Source organism: Eurytemora carolleeae, unplaced genomic scaffold (assembly GCF_000591075.1).
Source record: "Eurytemora carolleeae unplaced genomic scaffold, Eaff_2.0 scaffold368, whole genome shotgun sequence".
NCBI lineage: Eukaryota > Metazoa > Arthropoda > Copepoda > Calanoida > Temoridae > Eurytemora > Eurytemora carolleeae.
Genome location: NW_019396263.1, coordinates 24,416 through 47,282, shown reverse-complemented (window position 1 = coordinate 47,282; position 22,867 = coordinate 24,416). Strand labels below are relative to the sequence as shown.

At 33.9% G+C, this 22,867-nt stretch overlaps 2 protein-coding genes and 1 long non-coding RNA gene across 3 annotated transcripts; 2 read left to right on the top strand and 1 right to left on the bottom strand.

Annotated features, from left to right (window-relative positions):
* Positions 1-706: 706 nt before the first annotated feature.
* LOC111699631 (apoptosis-stimulating of p53 protein 2) lies at positions 707-5,807 on the top strand. Its single transcript, XM_023470352.1, has 5 exons — positions 707-729; positions 791-880; positions 1,114-1,251; positions 2,066-2,237; positions 2,791-5,807. Exons 2-5 carry the CDS (start codon positions 822-824, stop codon positions 4,945-4,947), a joined length of 2,526 nt encoding a protein of 841 aa, XP_023326120.1. The 5' UTR covers positions 707-729; positions 791-821; the 3' UTR covers positions 4,948-5,807.
* Positions 5,789-17,211, top strand: LOC111699636 (methyltransferase-like protein 17, mitochondrial). Its single transcript, XM_023470357.1, has 16 exons — positions 5,789-5,923; positions 7,641-7,696; positions 8,184-8,270; positions 8,807-8,915; positions 9,273-9,329; positions 9,404-9,471; positions 9,651-9,801; positions 10,968-11,028; positions 11,398-11,461; positions 11,858-11,950; positions 12,387-12,477; positions 12,923-13,059; positions 14,780-14,852; positions 15,340-15,441; positions 15,657-15,750; positions 16,961-17,211. Exons 1-16 carry the CDS (start codon positions 5,807-5,809, stop codon positions 17,146-17,148), a joined length of 1,548 nt encoding a protein of 515 aa, XP_023326125.1. The 5' UTR covers positions 5,789-5,806; the 3' UTR covers positions 17,149-17,211.
* Positions 17,212-17,680: 469 nt separating this feature from the next.
* On the bottom strand, positions 17,681-18,077 carry LOC111699635 (uncharacterized). The gene is made up of 2 exons (XR_002764786.1): positions 18,012-18,077; positions 17,681-17,853 (listed from the first exon to the last, which is right to left on the bottom strand). It is a non-coding gene; the product is annotated as an uncharacterized LOC111699635 (long non-coding RNA).
* Between the last annotated feature and the right edge of the window lie 4,790 nt (positions 18,078-22,867).

Below are 22,867 nucleotides of genomic sequence, written 5' to 3'. Positions count from 1 at the left end.
GCATCCTTTCCCCTGATTTAAATGAGAAAGTATTGTTAACTTCGTATCAAATGTAATTATATCGTATTAGTAGTATAATACAGGCTATAGTTAGTACATTAAGATAACATAGGATCATGATATTTGGGGAAATAAAAAGATTTTTTAATATTGAAATTGTGAAAATAACAGAAAAGTTAGAATTTAAAAGATCTGATAAAAGAAATATGTAATTAATTATAATTCGAATTGATTAGATTTAATTAGCTTTGAAAATTTTTATTTATGAATGGTTTTAATTACACCTTTATTAAACCAAACCTAAATGAAGGGGAAGCGGGCGGGTGGTGGACAATTGATGAATGAATACATTTTTTCGATTAAATAAATATAATAACAATAACTTTTTTGGGAAAATGTTATACGGATCTGTGAAAAATAAAAACAAACATATATCTTTCACTTTTTTTACTTAACGCCAATTATATGTTTAAATATTGGTTTTATTACACTTTTAAGAAATTTACCTGAAGAAGGGGGACGGACAGAAAAAAAAATCGAAGAAATACACAAAAAATAGCTTAATAATTTCTAATTAAAGAAAAACGTCTTAAGCTTGAAAGTAAACAATTATCATCAAGTCTAAAAACTTTTTCATGTATTTATGATTATTATTAGATAAATAAATTCTTGCTTGTTCATTTTAAAGAGAAAAAACAAAATGTATGCTGTCCAACGTAGATGAAATGGGTGAGAAATTTGGATAAAACTTTAATTATTTCACAAGAGATTTATTTTTGAAATATTTCAGATTCCTGCAATGTTAGAGGTAGAGGGAGATAATGCATGATGGGGGGCAGAATACCATGAATACTACCCAGCCTTCAGTTGACCAACTCAGGTTAGTCCCCCCCCACCCCCTTCCTCCACTCCTTCCTCCCTCCACTCCTTCCTCCCTCAACCCCCCTCCTCCCACTTCCGCCTGAGAGTATTAAAAGAAACTTTACGATTTGATTTGACTGTTTTTTAAATAAATCTTTGTTTTTTTTTCACTTTTCCTTCTTTTTCTTTGTTTTTGGTATCTTATCCCACGATTTTTTACCTATTTTATTTATTTTTTTTCTCGTATTTTAGAGAGATGGCTGGTCGTCAGCAGCAGCAGATTGATCAGCAGCAGCAGCTCCTGGTTGCTAAGGAGCAGCGCCTCAAATATTTAAAGCAGCAGGAGTTTCAGCAGCATCATATGTCAACAGAATACGAAAAATTAAGAAGGTAGTTTTTTCTGATGAATTGTTTTAAAGTAAAGTACAAAAAAATCATCTTCTGTAATTTGGCTTTCTCTAATCTTTACATGACTTTGACGTGAAGAATGATTTTTTCGAAAGAGTTGAGGAGGGGAGATGGGGAGGAGTGGAGAAGAGGAGGAGGCAAAATGAGATTATTCGCATTTTATCTTCTTTTATTTTTTATTCACTTGAACAACCAAAAGAAAATCCCGGCGTTTAAAAAACTAATTCTGAAAGCGTATCCACCCCCAAATCAGGAGTTTTGAACGTCGAATTTGCGCTCAAACTCAGGATTTACAGATCTTTAAAAAGTGAAAAATGTCTCAAATGAATCCTAAAGAAGTTTTCGACATCACTGCATACCCAGTTCAATTACCTTACATAGCCGGTCACTCCCTTTAAAAGAATAAAAATTTATAAGTTTTATGTACATATATAAATTGTGCAAAGTGTGAACTACCTTACATAGCCGGTCACTCCCTTTAAAAGAATAAAAATTAATTATAAGTTTTATGTACATATATAAATTGTGCAAAGTGTGAACTACCTTACATAGCCGGTCACTCCCTTTAATTCATGATATATATATATATATATATATATGAGTATATATAAGTTAGTTTACAATATAATATATATATATCCAATATCAATTTTTATTTTTATTTAGAAAAATCAAAAATAAATACGACTAAAATGTCCATTGTCAAAAAACATCAATTTCCCAATATATTATTCTTGAAATTATTTTCCCCTTTATCTACCTATACACTTGAAAATGAATATTATTTTGTGCCTAGGCTACGTGAGAAGGTTGAATCCCAGGAACTAAAGTTGCGTAAACTGCGTGCTATGCGTGGACAGACCGAGCTCATCAGTAAAACTAACAACAATAGCCTGACAAACGACCTGGAGTCCATCAGGAGGGTCTTCAATGAGAAGGAAAAGGAGCTCGCCATGGCCGTCACCAAGGTTTGTTGGTTTTTAGTTATCAATCAATACGTTTTTTATTGATTCATTTACTTAATCGGGCAATTTTTATTTTATTTTTATCAAATTATACTTCCTTTTAAAGATTTCTTGCTGAGCTTAATCATATTAACAAATGACCAATCAATTCGTCATTAAATCTTAATTTTAATCAAATATTTTTTGCCTTTTTTATGTAAAATTTTTTTCTTTACAAAATCAATTCATTATAAAGAAATTGAGTCTTTGTCACAAACTCTGATTTTCTAATCCCAATATCTTCGCAACCCAATGTCGTAGACCTTAGATATTTCAAACTATGAATTATGTGAGATCAAATAATCTAAGTTTGAAATATCAAACGGTCTCACTATCCGGTTTTAAAGATATGAGATGAGAACATTTGAGTTTGTGACAGAGACTCAATTTCTTTTTCTATTTATTTCTATTTTTTGTTTATTTATATATTTCTTTTCGTTATATTTTTTATGTTTACTTCTATATTGGTTATTTCCAACTTATTTTATGTACATCTAAATTTTTTCTGTTTGTCCAGGTTGATGATTTGACCCGTCAGCTCGAGGAGTTAAGAACTGGTAAACTCAACTATAATTACCCGCCACAGGTCGTCGAACTAGAGAAACTTCGTCGCGAGCTCGCGTATAGGCGTCAACTGAACGAGCAGCAAAACAACATGATCTCTCAGCAGCGCGCGCAGCTATCTAGCGGTCAGGAAGAGATGGCGCGGATCGATAGACGAATTGCGGAGCTTCAGGATCGGTTGACTCGCAAGCGAATGATGAACCAGCAGCTCGCAAATCAAATAAATGCGGCAACAAGCGCCAAGCAGGCGCAGCTTCGAGCTATCCAGGCCGGCCTTGTAAACAAAAACAAGACTAAACCGGTTTCAACTGTGGAACCGTTCCAGCGCACAATGAACCAACAACAGATGGATAATCATCATGTAAGTGCAGAGGATCTTAAACCTAACCTAAGCCTGGAGAACTTGGAAAACAAGAATATAGATCCTAAATATCAGACTCTGCCCTACAATACTAAGTTCAGCCAGCTCAATAACGCCAAAGCGCAGAAGATTGAGCAGCTGAAACTTGAGAAGGAGAACAATAATATCGGGTTCTCTGAGGCACTGCCCCGGCCTCCACCCCAGGTCTACGGGCCCAGGGGCACGGATTACCAGGGAAACTACGGCCAAGGTATAGGGGTTGTTGCGCCCCTGCCACAAACAGATAATGCCATATCTAGCGGAGGTCCCAGTTCTAAACCTGTTTCCTCTGTTGCGCCAGTATTCACCAACTCTAACAGAAATATGTTCAGTCCCACCTCCTCGAATAGTATAAACCCGTCTACGCCAACCCTCTCATCTACGCCCGTATCCGCTGGTTATGACAGATCAGGACAAGATTCGCCAACTAAATTACGACCGGCGTTACCGCCTAAACCGGTAATGGCGGCTGGCGGGTCAGAGAATGCTTCTGGACCGGTGCATGGAGATGAAGGAACAAGTGTAGATGATGAAGATCTACCGCCACCTCCTCCGACCACGGAACCTCCGTCGGATTCTCCGACTCCGGAAAGTCTTCATCTCAACGGAGGAAACCGGGATCTTTCCATATCTGTCTCCCAGACAACAAATATGGACGGCTCCGGATTAATGGTATCCACTGCAACTAGTATTGACTCCGGCGTACATGTTTCCATGAACAGAAGGATTGAAATGCCGCCTGCCTTCCACTTCCCAGAGGACGAAGCTCCACCCAGTGATCTCATCTCTGGGGCCGAGTACCCAATGCTTCCGAGGGACGTGACGGACAACGCGGCGATGTTCCCAATGGTGAACCAGATATACAAGGAGTTCCAGGACCTCGGGTTCGAGGAGAAGGAACAATTGTTTTCCCGGAGCCCAGAAGAATCGGATGAATACTCAACCGAAACTGTTCCAGAGTTTGAAAACGATCCAGTAACCAGTGCTCAGAGTAAGGGGTATAAGAGTATCATTGAGAAGTCTAAAGCCGGAAATGTCAAGATCACCGGAAAGACCCGACACAACAGGAAGGTTAGCTTCGATCCGCTTGCTCTTCTTCTTGATGCATCCTTGGAGGGAGAACTTGATCTTGTTAAGAAAACTGCTTCTGAAGTATCCGACCCTAGCGCAGCTAACGACGAAGGTATTACTGCGCTCCACAATGCAATCTGTGCCGGACACCTGGAGATTGTTCAGTTCTTGGTTTTGTTTGGATGTGATGTAAATGCCCAAGACTCGGACGGATGGACACCACTTCACTGCGCTGCGTCCTGCAACAACCTTGCTATGGTTAGGTTCTTGGTGGAGCACGGAGCATGCATTTTTGCGACAACACTCTCCGATCACGAGACAGCTGCGGAGAAATGCGAGGAGGACGAGGAAGGGTTCGACGGTTGCTCCGAGTATCTTTATCATATCCAGGAGAAACTTGGAATTATCAACGACGGTGTTGTCTATGCTGTCTACACCTACGACGCTATGAACAAAGACGAGCTCTCGTTCCGTGACACAGACCGGATGATTGTGCTGAGGAAGGGGGATGAGGTGGAGAAGGAATGGTGGTGGTCTAGGATGGACCTAGAGGAAGGAAGAGAAGGGTATATTCCTAGAAACCTACTAGGTTTGTATCCTAGAGTTCTACCAGGTTCTAACCAACCCATGGAGGAATAGTTGCCAATCTTTGAAAACAAATCCTCGAAAATCCATGACTCAGTAAACACCTTTGTACAGTCTGTACTGTACTGCTCCACTGTTTATGTACCATATTCTTTAGGCTGAAACCAGTCTTAAGCTCAAAGAAAATGCGGGAGAAAAGATTTTGAGATTTTGCCGTCATATTTTTATGACTGTAAGTTTTAAAAAATGCTTATCCCTGCTTTTTCATCGGAGCAAGCTCGGATTTATAAAATATATCTGAACATATCTCTTAGTCCTCTATTGTGCATATTTGTTCGCCATTTAGTTATTGTTAATGTATTAATTTACTCGTTTTTCTACTTTTGTATTATTTTATTTCTCTTTTGAACTCTTATATTGTTATTTTTCTTCGTTTTTAATGCTCATAAATGCATTTTCACATTGTGATCCATTCAACCCCAGAGCATAAACATAAAATAATGTTTCCCCTAGTTTTTCAGTCAAATTCTATAAGAATTTTTAATAATTTGGAGACTTACAATTTTCAACATAAAAATGATTTTCTCTTAGATTCAGGAATTTCAGTTTTTTTTTATTTGAAAAGAATATAACTTCTCCTATTTGGGCCCTCTGTATTGATATTTTAGACTAAATTAAACGTATAAAAAAAGCAACGAACCCCTGTTACTCTTGAAATATGATCTAATTAATATGACCTTTTTGTACATGACAAACACGATGTAATTTTCATTATTATCTGTTCATATTCTTTGTACAACTCATTAGTACATGTAGTTTACAAATGACGCCTATGAAATGTACCCTAAATTTTGAAATATACTATTATATAATCTCAAATAAACGATTTGTAAATATTTTGTTATAATTTCAGATGTTTAATCGTTTAAGATGTGGGAGTGGATTGATACAAGAGACTGTTCCCAGGTTTGGGTTTGGACCCGGCCAAGAAAATCTATTTGTACACAAATTCACGTTTTCAACGTCCAAGGAACTTATTTTCTTATTCCAGTAAAATCCTTAATTTAAATAAAAGTTCATGCATTTACTAACTAGAGGAATTTGATCACTTAAATGACAAAATCTACCTTTCATGGTACACGAACATAGAGAATAGAATGTATAGAGAGGAATTAAAAGAATCTCTCGGTATGAATTTTTTCAGTCCCTTTCAGCCTGAAAGGGAGTTCAAAGTGTACGAATCATGTAAATGTTCACAAATTATATGCAGTAAAGTACATTAATACAGTATGTTCCCTAGACCATCCATTTCAATTTCGAATTTTTTAAAGCTGTTAAATAAACTTTATAATTTGAATTAGGTGAATAAAAAACATGATTTGATTTATAGTTATAACGGAAAATCATCGTTAGTAAAGTGAAAGTCTATGTGAAATGATCATTGGTAAATTACTCAATTATGAAATCACCCTATTTCATAATTTGTTTTTTTTTAATATTAATTTTAGATTTTATTTTCAAAACATTTAGTTAAAAAAAATTTTGAATTGAAGAGAAAGACTAAACTAATTCTGTACTGTCAGTTGTCTCTAAATTTCCTCCAAACTCTACAGTTACACAGTGTCTGCAGTGGTTTTTTCATAAGTGGTCCTTCACATTTTAGGGAGCACCAAAATCTTGTAAAATAAATAGTTTTTGATCTTTATGGGTACGCAAAGTATAACAGTTTGTTTAACTGTGTTTAGACTCAAGCTACAAGTTTAACTAACCCATCAAACATGAAACATATTTAAATTTCGACCTTCTCTTCCAGAGTTTTATGGGTCCAACTGTGTAAAATGAATTTAAAATATTAAGTTTATCTCCATCCTCAATTTTGGTGGAAAAAAAGTTGAACCATATGTTGATATCTTGAATATTTCTATTATATTGGGTTTCCCTCTTTGATTACCTGCAGGCAACAATTATGGGAATATGGTTTTTAATGAAAAAAAAAATTTAGATTGATTTTTATCCACGTGTGCATGATAGGCTATCAGAGAATTGACTTACAGAAAATCAAATAATTTTCAAGAAAATTTTTGTATAAAATGATGTTCCAGGGCCCAAAAGGTTATATAGCACAAATATGAGAAGTACATCTGCAGTATGGAAACAGTACAACAAAATGGCCGTTTTACACTTTTTTCTAGTTAATTCCTCTCTATATATTCTATTCTCTATGTACACGAATTTGACCAAATTAACATGAACAAGTTTACCATGAACTAGAGACGGGTTACTATGAACTAGACAAGGTTTACCATAAACTAGACAAAGTTTACCATAAACTAGACAAGGTTTACCATAAACTAGACATGGTTTACCATAAACTAGACATGGTCTAGACAATGTTTGCCATGAACTAGACAAGGTTTACCATAAACTAGACAAGGTTTACCATAAACTAGACACAAGGTTTACTATAAACTAGACAAGGTTTACCATAAACTAGACATGGTTTACCATAAACTAGACAATGTTTGCCATATACTAGACAAGTTTTACAACAAACTAGACAAGGTTTACCATGCACTAGACAATGTTTACTATAAACTAAACAAGGTTTACTGTAAACTAGACAATGTTTACTATAACTAGACAAGGTTTATCATAAACTTGAAGACAAGGTTAATCATAAACCAGAAGAATATTGAAAAATTGTGAAGTTCCTATTTTGAAAATATTTGAAAAGAAAATTTATTCAGCGATTAGATCGGGATAAAAGTTTAATCTACAATAGTCAGAACAAACCTCTTCCAAGGTAAACCTATTACAAGATGGGGCCACGATAAGTTGGCTTGAGTTATTCATGTTAGCGCCTTTTTGCTATCCGTGATGTTTTCTTTATACTTAGATTTCGATGGAGTCAAGGTTGGTTGTTTATTTATTCATTCATTTATGGATTTGCATTACGCCTTTTCTAAACAACCTTTTTCTAAGTTAAAAAGTTATAGAAAATGTGTATACAGCAAAAATTATGTTAGCAAAAGTGACCCTCGTTAAAATGTGGTGACGCTCGTTTAAATGTTTTGACGCCCACAAGATTTTACGCTTTTTTCAACATATATTGATCCAAGGAGAATACCTTGAAATTGTATCAATTTCGGAAACACAAATTTTCTCCCTTAGAGGATTTTCAGGCCAAATTGGTTTAAGAATTCGCTTTCAGCCCTGAAAATACCAACAAATCTTAATTACAAAATTTTATGCTTCTCACTAACATAATTTCAAAATATTTTTTTTGGTAGGTTGGATCCCTCAGTTGTAGGAACCGGAAACAGGAAACGAGCCCAGCCAGTTATTCAACCTTCTGAGAAATTTAATTACTCCGTAAGGTATCAACGTTAATATAGCATATATATATAATATATATAAAGGAATAATCTCTGTATGTTTGTTTGTATATCCGATCATAACTTAGAAACCCCTTAACTGGTTTGTTTAAAATTTGATTGGGAAACACGGAAGAACTATAGAAATGTTCTTAGATGGGTTTAAAGATTCTAAATTCAGTGGGTTCACTTTTTTAGGTAAAGTACAGTGTCCAGTTAAAACTGGGTTCCCAAGTACATTTATAAGTTGAGCATTTTTTAAAGCTTTAATTGAAGCGTAAAAATAAAATTTAAGTTTTTTTAAGTTTAGCTTTTAAATGTTGCATCCCTGATTCAACTTTCCGTGCCAACATATTTTTGTACATTTTATAAATTTAAAATTTTCCAGATATTACTGCTTGCGGAGAAGCCAAAAATATTTATATAGAGGGAAAATTTTAATAATTTTAAAAATTAATAAAGGGACTATAAGCGTAATTTTATGTGCCCTCACTTGAAATTACGCTTACAGTCCCTTTAAAATGATAAAATGAATGTAGGAAAGCTTTGGAACTTATTTATTATGAAGAAGAATCACGGATCCCAACTCTGTTCCCGGCTGGGCTCAAACTATCCAGATATTTAAAATCTAGAACTCTCCCTTTAGAAGTTAAATAAATAAATAAATAAATAAATAAATAAATAAATGAATAAATAAATTATTGATTGTTTCATTTACTGAATGATTTATTTCATTAGCAATTGAATCAATGGAATTATTCATTTTTTGAAGTAATTTATTGAACGATTGATCTAATGAATAATTGATTTATGAATTTATTTACTTAATTAAATAATTGGTTTATGGAATGATTAATTTATTGAATGATTTATTTATCTATGAATGAAGAATTTGATTTGAATTGATTGTTAAAATGAGCGATTGGAAATTAATAAATGAAATCATTTATTGATTGATTGATTGAATTATTGGATTATTTCGTTTGCTGAGTGATCTATTGAATAATTGATCTTGTTTCCAGAGCTGTTTTGTATAATACTCGTCAGTCGAAACTTGAAAAGGTAAAAAATAATTATTTATTAACCCTCCACCTCCCCCGACTATGTATTAGAAATATTACTTGAACATTTTTCAGATTCACCTACAGCGCTGGGCTCCAGTAGATTTTGATAAAAATTGTGCATTTTCCTATCTTGTAGCAAGGTAATTTTGTATTTCAATTGTTTTTTTTAAATGGAATTCTTAATAAATACTTACAATCTTAAAATTCAATTTTTCTCCAAAGCTTAGCTTTTAAACTATGCTTTTTTTTAGTAAGGGGGGTGGGGACTGGGGATGGGAGATCAAATATGTGCCTGCATTTTAAAATCATAATTGTTAAGAACCCCTGCCGAGTACGCTGTCCTGGTAACTATATTCCGTGAGATCTCTCGACTTGAACCAAACTTCAAACCCCGGACATTGTTCGACCATGGGTCCGGACTATGTACGGGATACTGGGCAGCCAACACTGTATTCGGAAAACTAACTGAGGCACAATTCTATAAATATAAAGTGTAAAAATGTGTCGTCATTTGAAAAAATATTTTTTTTAATGATTTGATGTGTAATGTGAATTGTAGCAAGTATCAAGTGTACTGCAGCCTGTATAAAGTGTACTGCAGCCTGTATAAAGTGTACTGCAGCCTGTATAAAGTGTACTGCAGCCTGTATAAAGTGTACTGCAGCCTGTATAAAGTGTACTGAAGCCTGTATAAAGTGTACTGTAGCCTGTATAAAGTGAACTGTAGCCTGTATAAAGTGTACTGCAGCCTGTATAAAGTGTACTGAAGCCTGTATAAAGTGTACTGTAGCCTGTATAAAGTGAACTGTAGCCTGTATATAGTGTACTGCAGCCTGTATAAAGTGAACTGTAGCCTGTATAAAGTGTACTGCAGCCTGTATAAAGTGTACTGAAGCCTGTATAAAGTGTACTGTAGCCTGTATAAAGTGTACTGCAGCCTGTATAAAGTGAACTGTAGCCTGTATATAGTGTACTGCAGCCTGTATAAAGTGAACTGTAGCCTGTATGAAGTGAACTGTAGCCTGTATAAAGTGTACTGCAGCCTGTATAAAGTGTGCTGAAGCCTGTATAAAGTGTACTGTAGCCTGTATAAAGTGTACTGCAGCCTGTATAAAGTGAACTGTAGCCTGTGTATAGTGTACTGCAGCCTGTATAAAGTGAACTGTAGCCTGTATAAAGTGTACTGCAGCCTGTATAAAGTGTACTGCAGCCAGTATAAAGTGTACTGCAGCCTGTATGATGTGTACTGTAACAAGTATAAAGTGTACTGCAGCCTGTATGATGTGTAGTGTAGCCTGTATAAAGTGTACTGAAGCCTGTATAAAGTGTACTGTAGCCTGTATAAAGTGTACTGCAGCCTGTATGAAGTGTACTGCAGCCTCAGCCTGTATAAAGTGTACTGTAGCCTGTATGATGTGTACTGTAGCCTGTGTAAAGTGTACTGTAGCCTGTGTAAAGTGTACTGCAGCCTGTACGATGTGTACTGTAGCCTGTATAAAGTGTACTGCAGCCTGTATGAAGTGTACTGTAGCAAGTATAAAGTGAACTGTAGCCTGTATAAAGTGTACTGCAGCCTGTATAAACTGAACTGCAGCCTGTATGAAGTGTAGCCTGTATGGAATATTTGTGTAAATAGATGTTTTGTGTTGATCCCTCTACAGATATGAATGATCTCGCCACCAATATTATTCAACAAGGTAATTACTACTATAATATAAAAATTATAAAAATTTAAATTTCTTCATAATTAAAAATAAAAACCCTTTAACGTCAGGAATGACAAAGAAAAAGATTGAAAATATGTTTTTGAACAGGGGCGGATACAGGATTTAAGTGAGAGGGGGGGGGGTGCTATATTTATTTCGGAACAAAAAATCCAGATGTAGGAACCAAATGACATGTCGGAGGTGAACATTTTTTGTTTAAGATATATATTTTTTTTCTGTTTTGCACCAGGTTTTCAAGCGAATCGGAAATCTCAGGGGGGTGCAAAGGTCCTGCCGCCTCCCCTCCTGTATCCGCCCCTGTTTTTGAACCGTTTCTATAGTTTGAGACTGAATTTTCAGGAGTACAGAATGTTCCTTTACCGAAGGGGATCAACTTTAGATTGAAAGCTCCCAAAACAATCAGGTAAATTTCTTTTCAATATCTAAAAATTTGAATACTAATTTACCTTTATTTATAGTTTCTTACATTCATGCTTATTTAAATTAAACTTAAGCTGTACTAGCTAATATTCATTCATGTATTTAACACTTATTAATTTATACTATCATGGGTCCTGGGATCCTACAAAATAATATTTAAGTTTTTAACTTTTCTACTTTTTTATTAATGAACGTCAATTTTTAGGAATTTGGATGATTTTTTGTTTGAAAAAAAATAGTTTTTTTTTTGGGGGGGGGGAAGTAAAGAAGTAGAAATTTTAATTTAGTTCAAGTTTCTCAAGTTTTCCAATTTTTTTAATGAAAATTATACCTCTTGGAAGGGGTTGTTGAAATGCGATTATAAATTGAAATGGTTTAGCTTGAAATACGACCTCTGCCTGTCCGCCTACACCCTCATGGAGGTCAAGGGGTCCCTCGAGAGACTGGATATTGTTCATTCACTCTGGGAAAGGTGATAAAAAGTAATTTTATGTGATCCTTAAATTTCATTTATGGAGTGGCATAACTTGAATTTGAAATGTCTATCTGTATGATCTTATTATTCTAATCTTGGAAATCGGTTTGAAATTAGACTCGGAATCGAGAACAAACCCAAGTTTTTGGTTATTTTTTACGAACTACGATATCAACTATTAAAAACTATGGACCCCGAAAAAAAAGTTTTCAGAAAGAAACTATTTTCATTTTTGTTATTTGAAAATAAAAGAAAAAGATAATGATGATAATACTGACAATACTGAAATAAATGATACTTATGATAATGAAATGTATTGTACCATTAATAATTTTTTTCCTTTCTAAAATTAAAATCTTCCCCCCATTTGTTCAAATTGGGAGTAAATTGGGGGTGGGGGGTAATTCAGAAAATACATCCCCTTCTTTTCCAGGTTGGAAGAGGGTGGCTGTATGGTTCTAGTCGAACAGGGAACAAATGCAGGATTTCAAATCATATCTGAAGCTAGAGATTTTCTTCTCAGGGTAATAACAATAATATATTTTAATTTTAAAATTTTGATATAAAAAACAAGCTTACATATAGAAATAAACATGACTTGAACTTAATTTTGTTTTAAAGCATTGTCTTTTCTGAAATTTGGATTTAGTGCAGATCTTATTGCAACTGTTTCTCAATAGATGATAATGATGATAGTAATGATAGTAATGAAAACAATGATAATGATGATCAAATTCAAATAGTAACAATAATTATAATAATGGTGATGATAATTCTAATAATACTATGTACGCTATGATAACACTGAAAATATTGATAACAGTGACAACAATAATAAATATGATAACAATAATAACAAATATAATAATTATAACTTTTATTACAATCATAATAAGGATAATAATGATAGTAAAAAATTGGTGATTAAAAATCGGTATGATTAATATAAAAGTGTGTTTTTATTTCAAGCTTTGTGAGGCTGATGAAAGGGATGGTATTGTGGATAACGAGAAGAAAGGAGAAGTTTTGGCTCCTTGTCCACATAATCATCCTTGTCCTAGATACCATCATGATACTGTACCTTGTAATTTCTCTGTTAAATACAGGTATATATCCTTGTACTAGATACCATCATGATACTGTACCTTGTAATTTCTCTGTTAAATACAGGTATATATCCTTGTCCTAGATACCATCATGATACTGTACCTTGTAATTTCTCTGTTAAATACAGGTATATATCCTTGTACTAGATACCATCATGATACTGTACCTTGTAATTTCTCTGTTAAATACAGGTATATATCCTTGTCCTAGATACCATCATGATACTGTACCTTGTGATTTCTCTGTTAAATACAGGTATATATCCTTGTACTAGATACCATCATGATACCATACAAAAAGCATTAATCTCATTCAGATATTAAAATCAAAAGCTATGTATTCTTTATTTGATTGCTGCTGGGGAAAAAACTGTTTTGTTTCCTTAATTTTTAACCACAGACTACACAGACTGCTTATCTCCTTTCACAGGGTGGGTTACGTAGGCCTAAGTTGACCCGGAACGACATGCTACGTTTTTACGATAGGTTTTCAGAGTGCCATCTTACGGCGACTTGTTGAACATAATACCCATTCAGGGTTTTAAGTTTTACAACTTTTAAAGAAATACTCCAATTTTAAACATGAAACATGACATTTATGAACTCAGTCTTTTTTTTGAAGATTTTGTGTTTCGTATCCAAAGGATCCTTAAATATTTCTGATTACAGATGTTTGCTGATTGGTCGTGTACAGTACTTTTACACAATAGAACGTGCTGTGGAAAATTTCGCATATTTTAGCTGAAAATCGATCTCTGTAACTCTCTTTTCTCTGTTTTGAACAAAAAATGATAATTTCATTAAATAAAATATTCTTATTCTGATGGGCAGGGATTAAAATATTTACACGTAACCTGGATAAAAAATAAAGCTGCAATATGATATTATACAAAATTGTAAAAAATGTTCTACGCGGAATAGTAAAGTCATGTATTTTTCTCTTAAATGAACCGAACTTTAAAAATAAATGGACCGATTAATAGCATTTTAACATCTTGCTTTACATTTGTAGAAGTAGTAACCACTGTAAGTAGACTTTTAATAATACTTCCAACATTAAAACTTAAAAGTTTATTATGCTAAAGTTTCCTTAATCTGCAATATTTTTATCATCAGAGGAAATATAAAGGGAAAACGGACCAAAAACTTTTGTTAAAAAACAATCATTTGACATTTTTGGTTAGTCTTTTGCATATACTTTCTCTCATTGTTAAAATTTGGCATAATTTAAGAAAAGCAAACGTTTATAATTAATAACCATGAAGATTGAAATACTTTTTTTTGAATCTTCTAGAAGCTCGCAAACCCTCAACACCGAGCCAAAACGATTTGCAACCCAAATTACTGAAGTGTTTTCATGAAATTGGTTCCGCAAGGGAACAATGCAATGCGTAACATTTTTATTTTTATTTTTTTTTGTGTGGGGCCGGGGGATAGAACTCCCTCTTGCTTGCCTCAAATAGGTTTAGTTATTGATAAGTTAGTCATGTACTCTCACTACAAACGGAGATTAATTAAGATTTCTTTTTCATATTTATACAGTGCACAGTTTATATAAGGCAACATGCTTTTTGAGCCAGACGGGATTAAAACTAATTTATTAGATGATCGCATGGATCCTGTCCTTGTTTTGGGGTATCGTTAGGAGAGCAAACATCTTCATTATCAACCTTTTTAAAGTTTACCCGGAAATCACTTAATAATATTTTGTATTTATCAGTTTGTTTGATATCCCCTACTTTTCAACAGAGGATGTTCACAATGATCTCTTCAGCTATATTGTTATTAAAAAGGTGAAAAGACTTTCTATTTGCAGTGGGTCTTCGTTTTAGCTACATAATGAAGACGACTTTCTATTTTAAGTTTTATTTCATACCAAGCTTTCACATAGAAGGGAAATATTAACATGTGAACAAAGGAACGCTGTCAATTGACGGAAAAATATTCTTTGTTGTTGAAATATTACTGTTTTTATTAAATTCTATCGAATAAAAATGTACTCAAAACATTTAGGTTAGGTATTGTTATGGGTATAATTTAATTTTGTTAATAATCAAAGCTTAAGTAGAAAGTCGTCATTATTGTAATGACATAAACGTCGACCGCCATAGTTAATCAACCATTGAAAACTAATTGTTTTTAAAGAGAGGGGTTCAGGTTCCCTTGATTAGTAGAAGAACCATTGAAAACTAATGTTTATTAATCTAGGGTAGAAGAGAGGGGTTCAGGTTCCCTAGATTAGTTGAAGAACCATTGAAAACTAATTGTTTATTAATCTAGGGTAGAAGAGAGGGGTTCAGGTTCCCTAGATTAGTAGAAGAACCGTTAAAAACTAAGAATAATTTCTACTGTAGGCTTTGTACTGGCTCTGGGATGTTACAGGTATAAATGTAAATTTTTGGTCCAAATTTTGTTGAACAGTGCACTTTAAAAAAAAAAAAATTCTACTCTATGCGTTTTTTTTATTCTGAAAAAATTCTTATCATAAAAAAAATTTCTACATTGCCCTTTTTGAAAATAGTTTTACGCAACGAAATTGTTCTTTATACTAACATAACTTTTCATAGTAAAAATATTTGCATAATTTTGTAATTCAGGAAGTGATGTGTAATAAGAAACACAAAGATCTGTTTCATTTATCTAAGTTCCTCCACTGGGGAGATGAAATGCCCGTACATTTAGAGTATACAGGTATTAGATATTTATTAAAGGGACCGTAAACGCAATTTCAAGTGATCCTTCTCTTATATAGTGGCACATCCGATTCACAACGGTACCCTTTGAACTTAGTCTGATCAAGAATTAATAAGGTATTTTTATTTGTGTAAAGTTAAAAAATTGATTGATATCGATATGCCATTGTGTTTTCTCTATAAAATTAACTTTCTGAGTTTTGCTGAAGAGAAAATAAAAGAAAATTGTGAGAATTGGACATTGGACACGTTTTGATAAAGAAAACGACGATATCTTCCAATTTTTACTCGGATAGAGGTGTAAAGGGAACCGTTGTGATTCGAACATAATTCTTCTTTATAAATAACATAATTCAGTGATGAGAGTTAGGGAAATTACTTTTGCGGGAAAACTGCAGAACATTTTGGACAATTTTTCTTATATCTCAGAATTTAGTTAAAGAGAAGGCCAGGGCTAAAAAACCAGGAATGGGGAGGACTTGAAACTCCGATCCACAAATGGAGCCCTAGGCCATCCCTGCAACTTATGATTTGATTTGATTTTGACATACAAATTTTATGTTTCTTAGTACAGCTATTTAGATAGATGAGTTCAATCTAAATAGTCAGGAACAGTCTATTTAAATCTGCCCCATAATATTAGATACATTATTTCAATGTAGTTTCCTCGCCGCGGTGTTTTTATGTAGTACAAAGTGGGTTAGGTATACTTGAGCCCTGGACCAACAATCTAAATATAAAAGTTGAAGTGTTTTTTTTGTGGTTTGTGGACTGTAAAATCATAATTTCAAGTGATCCTCCAGGGAAAAAAGGAAATGCCCGATTTAAAATTGTTTCCTTTAAAGCTTTTTCTGATCAAGTATGAATTGGATATTGTATGTTTAAAATATCGAAAAATTATTATTTTCCATTGTGGGTTCCCTACTAAAGTGACTTGCGTATTTCTTCTTCCATACTATTCATCAGATAAATGTTTCAAGGGTACCGTTGTGAATCGGGCATTGTTACCTTCGCATGGAGGGCCACTTGAAATAACGCTTTCAGTCCTTTTAATCCATCTTAGACGGCAGACTGCATTTTGGAAATACCAAAAAAATGTGTTTGTTTATACTATTACCTTGGAAAGTACTGTTAATTTTACAAAATTTTACCCACAGTTATTCATTTCCACTTACTCAGCAATTAAAAAAAAAAAATATTTTTATTAGATGGAAAAGAAAAGCCAAGACCTGTTATCGATCGGTCGGAGCGAAGTATGAGCTCCGGCGAACATTTTAGAGACTCCAAAAAAGAAAAGGACTTCAAAGAAGAAAAGGACTCCAAAGAAGAAAAGGACTCCAAAGAAGAAAAGGACTCCAAAGAAGAAAAGGACTCTATTGTAAAAAATGGAATTTAACCTTTACATTGTTATTATTTACACTTATTGATCCTGTAATATAATTGCGATGTGGAAACCATACTAGAGTATTAATTACATGTAAATTATATATATATATATTGACAGGTATAATGTTAATAAATATTTCCGGGATAATTTCTGGTTATCTATCTCCATCTCCAGCTCTACAGGCTTAATGACCAGACATGGTTGAACTGCGTAGTTGTGGTTCAACCACTTCTCTTTAGCTTGAACTCGACAAGTTCAGGGACCAGATATAAGGAAATAGGAATTACATGGCTGAACGGCGTAGACGTGGTTCAACCACTTCTCTTTAGCTTGAAATCGACAGGTTCAGGGACCAGATATAAGGAGATAGGAATACATGGTTGAACTGCGTAGATGTGGTTCAACCACTTCTCTTTAGCTTGAACTTGGCAGGTTTGTCGTATAGACCAGATTTTGTTTTGAGAGGACCTTTTCTGTATGTAAGAACCTCTTTAATAAATCAGAATAATTCAGTGCATTCACTGATAGAGAAATTGTGCAATAAATTTGTACAATAATGTATTTCAGTACAAGATAACAATAAAATCGACTATGACCTTTCCAAGAGGGTTGGCGAGGTCGTCATTGCTTCAATACATCAAACTTCAGGACTCGGGGAGATGAAGTATGGAGGGGGAGAGAGGAACACTCCTCTCTGCCTCTCTACCTGTGATTCTAAATAATAGAATGATATTAATGACGATTGGCCACGTATTTTATACCCTGACACTAGAGAAAACATCAAGAATAGAAAATGTAATCTTGTAACGTCGATTTTTGCGAAATGGGCTTTAATTAGTATATTATACACCTGAATAATAATTCTGACTTACCAGGCTGCAGACTTTCGTCAACTGAGACCTAAACTGGTCTCAGGGAAAACTGCAGTACGGTGTACAGTGTTTACAGTACATGTTTATGTTTGCAATCAAGTTTCCTGTGTATTCATCCTTCTCCATGGGGTTCTACTAATACAGGAAGGGGGCCGAAATATTTGGTTCAATTTCTTCCATGAATTGTACAGCTTGTACACCACTTCTCTTTAATATGTTCAGGGACCAGATTTAATGAATGGAATACATGGTGGAACAACGTAGACGTGGATCAACCATTCTCTTTAACTTGAACTGCGTAACAGGGGCTCAACAACTTCTCTTAAGCCTGAACTGCGCAGACGTGGTTTAACTATTTCTCTTCAGCTTGAACTGTGCAGACGTGGTTTAACTACTTCTCTTCAGCTTGAACTGTGCAGACGTGGTTTAACTACTTCTCTTCAGCTTGAACTGGTGCTCAAAAGACGTGGTTGAACTCCGTGGACGTAGATCAACCTTTTCTCTTTAGCTTGAACTGTACGCTCACAGGTTCAGCTAGGGAATAGATTTCAGGAATAGGGAGACATGGTTGAACTGCGTAGATGTGGTTCAACTACTTCTCTTCAGCTTGGACTGCGTGGACGTGGTTTAACTACTTCTCTTTCGACTGAACTCTGCAAGTTCGTTGATCAGGTTTAATGAATAGGGAGACATGCTTGAACTGCCTGGACGTGGTTCAACTATTTATTTTCAGCTTGAACTGCGTAGACGTAGTTCAACCACATATATTTAGCTTGAACTGGAGTTCAAAATACGGGTTTAATATTCACTACTTCTCGTTATTCATTAAATCGAAATTGAGGAGCTATTAGGTCACAAAGTCACAACAATAATGTCTCTAAAATTTGATCCAGGTCAAATAAGCTTTGAAACTAAGCAGAAGTCAAAATATAAAGTTGATTTCAAATTTATTTTCATAATTTTGAAAAAAAAATCCGGGAACCAATCAAAACTTTATAGCACACGTGCTTTAATGTACAGCTAATTTAACTTTGTAATTATGAAATTCACGATGAATTGAGTAAGAATGATAAAGTACACAATAGTTTCATAAAAAGCTCATTTCATCCAGAAATAGCCTTTGCAATAAGTCAGGTACATAAAATTACCTATAGCACTATTATTTTGGCACGACGTGCTATATAGTGTTAGTCGTCAATTTTCTCTGTATTTCGCTAAAGCTCGGGACAAAATATAATCTAAATAGGCTTGTCCCTTCTCGATAATGAAAATTTTTTTGTCCCAATAACTTTAAAGCGCTGCGAATCATAATAATGTTCAGGTAAAATCGAGTTTTAGGATATTTTGTTTAGTTCTTGTTTTAAGACAAGTTAGCTAAAATCAGAATGCCACACTGTTTTGCATTTCTCATTGGTATTTTACAAGTTTTGTAAGTACGGAAGCTGAAATTTCTATTTACAAATTATCATGTAACTGGGACCAGGGGTGTTCTCAGGAATTTGTCCAGAAGGGCTTATTTTTTTATTCTTTCAAGTGCAGGGGGTGGGGGCTCAGGATCCGTTGGGGCCTGAGAGAGGGGGAGGAGCTGAGTCCCCATAACCCCCCCTCTCTAAGTTGTACATTATAAATTTCGGTCAAGTTTTGTCAGAGTAAATGTTGTCAAATCATTGGTTTTCTAATTAATTGACGAGAAATTTCCATTTAACCATGAAAAGAACGGTCTTGTCATAATCTGCAAATTTGATTGAACCTGAACCAAAAATCAATAATCATATATCCGTAAAAGGTTAAAAACTGAAAGAAAAAGTAGAAGGGGGGGGGGGTTGTTGTACATGTAAATGTTTAAATCTCACCCAGAGATAAGAGAGTTACAGAGATCGATTAACACCTATAATATGCGATATTTTCCACAGCATGTTCTATTGTGTACTTAAGTACTGTACACGACCAATCAGGAGACATCTGTATTCAGGGATATTTAAGGATCCTTTGAATAGGAAATGCAAAATCTTTAAAAATAGACAATATTCATAAACGTTATGTTTTATGTTTAAAATTGGAGTATTTCTTTTAAAGTTGTAAAATTTAACCCCTGAATGCAACAAATAGCCGTGAGATGTCAGCCATGAGAAAAATTACATGGAACCGTAGCATGGCGTGCCGGGACACTAAAGGCCTACTCTTCCTATCCAGTCAGAGTGCATGAGCAGTCTGTGTAGTTTGTGATCTCACCCCACTAATAGTTGGATGATCCGACCCAGCACGTTTTATGCAACAAATGTAGCCTGATGATCACAGTGATTTTTACCATGCAGCTATTTACATTTTCAAAAATTATTTATCGCCTAAATTATGGTTCGTGCTCTTTCAGAATTTTTGCAACCTGATCATCTTTGATATTTACAGTTTTAATGTTTTTTATGTTTTCAATGACGACCATAAACAATGCCTCAAATATAGTTATTTTTAGGTATGATAAATAATCTGGCTTCTAAAGGGACTGTTAAGGAAAAATGAAAGGGGTTATAGGCTGAAACCTAAACACTTGAGTTGATCGCGACCTATATGAGTTCTATCTGAGGTTCCAGTCTCGAGAAATTGATATAAAACTGTGTCAACGTAATACCAAAACTTATATATGTCAAATGTGGTATATAATCAAAGTTTTAAACAGATCATATTCATCAAATACATAATCAGAAAATTACGATAACCCAGAGGTTTGTTACGCTGTTATTTTAATTTGAATTTATTACTCGATCATCTCCTAAAGTGTTGAGGTTTCAGCCTATACCTTTTCATTTTTCCTTAACAGTCCCTTTATAATTAGAATCAAGTTTACAGCTGCGTAGAAGTATAAGTATTTAAGAAATAAGAGCTACCATTTTCGTACATTCGTCTCTAAGGTCTCATACTTTGTGGACCACGCTGTATAGTGTATATGATATTTAGCGTGAAAGTTTTCATCTGGCACATGTTTGAACAAGAAATTATAAGTTTTTGTTTATATCCATTTTCTACACCACTTCTGCCAGAAGAAAGTAAATGAGTAAAATATAACAAAAAAATTTAACTTTTGAGGAGGAATTTTTAAACATCCAATATTGTAACTTCTAATTTTTAGTAAGGCAAAACAAAATGGCGGATAAAAGATGAAAAGCTGTTTGGCGGGATATTTCTGGAGTGCTAAATTTGCGAACTATAATGGCGCGGAAAACCCNATTAAATGAATAATTCGTTGTTTACAGTGCGTGTCAATACTATTATTAGTTCCTCGTAATAATGTTCCGCTCTAGGAGAATACCAACCATAGATGTCATTCTCAAATACAGGGTCGTTACACCAAAAAATCTTAAAACGCGTTTAAAAAAGTAAAAAATAATGTTTTTTAGACTTTAATCCAAAACCAAAACTTCACAAGTTTTTACCGATTTATGGAGCGTCATTTTTTCGGACAAAAATGAACTTTTTTGGGAGGTTTTTTGCGATTTGCGATTTTTCCTTATTTTTATTTTTTGTCCACCCATTTTTGGGCTGAAGGGTAAACGGAAGAGAATAATTAAAACAAATGAATAAACAAATACATCTTTTTTCCATCAGTGAAATCTTTGGTTTAAATACTTTATTATTTGCATCATATTTCTAATGCAACTCTGCTGATTAATGGTGTTTTTTGTTGTTAATAATTTTAGATTAGTTTTGAATAATTTCTAAATTGCAAATCTACTGATATATGGTGTTTACTGTTTTCAGATAATTTTAGATTAGATTATAATTATTTTTAAATTAAATATTAATTTTAACAACAAAAAGTAATTAAACTTGTAAAAATTTGAAAATAATAAATATCCGAGTTCAACGCGTCAACGATCAAAATGGCGTCCACGTGCTGATGACATTGAAAATTGAAATAAGGTCAACAGGGGCAAATATTCTAACACCCATTCCTTTCTCTCATCCTCAAACATTTTTAAAATAAAATTTAAAAAAGTACATCTATTTCTGTTTTAATATTAATTTATGAAATATAAAAATACTTACAGGAAATGCACTAATGTTTTGGAGTTGGAAATAAAGATAAATGTTAAGCATTTACAAGAAACCAGATGGAGTGCCCGTATTTTGAAAGAAAAAAAATTATTTTGGAAAAAAAAATTTCGATTTTTACAGCCTTTGTTCCTACCCGGGCACCCATGCATGGGTTCCCTCAAAAATTTCAGCACATTCGGTCCAGCCGTTTGGCCAGCTGTAGCTAACATACAGGGTGTCCCACATCATATTAGATCGTTATAGCTCTTAATTGCGATTTTCAGGCCATATCAGAAGATTTAAAAAGATTAAACCATTTTAAAAAATTGTGCTAGGCTAAAAAAAATAAAAAAAAATGTGCAAATGACACAAATGTGCAAATGACACAAAAGTGCAAATGAGAAATTACTATTTTTTTCGAGTATTGTGTGCGTTTTTCGTTTTTTGTGCATATATTTAAGCGAAGAGCTTTATAATATAGATTATGTATTTACTTTGATGTTTATTAGAAATAAGGGAGATGGTTTGTGTGAAACTTGAATTGATGTGGAACAGAAACTGTAAGGAATTCGGAGATCAAAAGTAATATAAAAAATTAATATTGTAAATCTTATTTATAAAATGTAATCCATGACCTCTTAAGAATTTTTCCACAACTTCATCCCTTCGAGATAAACCCCGCCGCTTCCTGCCATGAATATCCCTTTATGTTTGTCCATATCTAAATTAAATACTGAATGAATATTATTTGACCAATTAATATTTAGCATCTATAATTAAACTATCATTAGTGTTAGATGCGTTGTGGCGTACAGGTTCAATAAAAA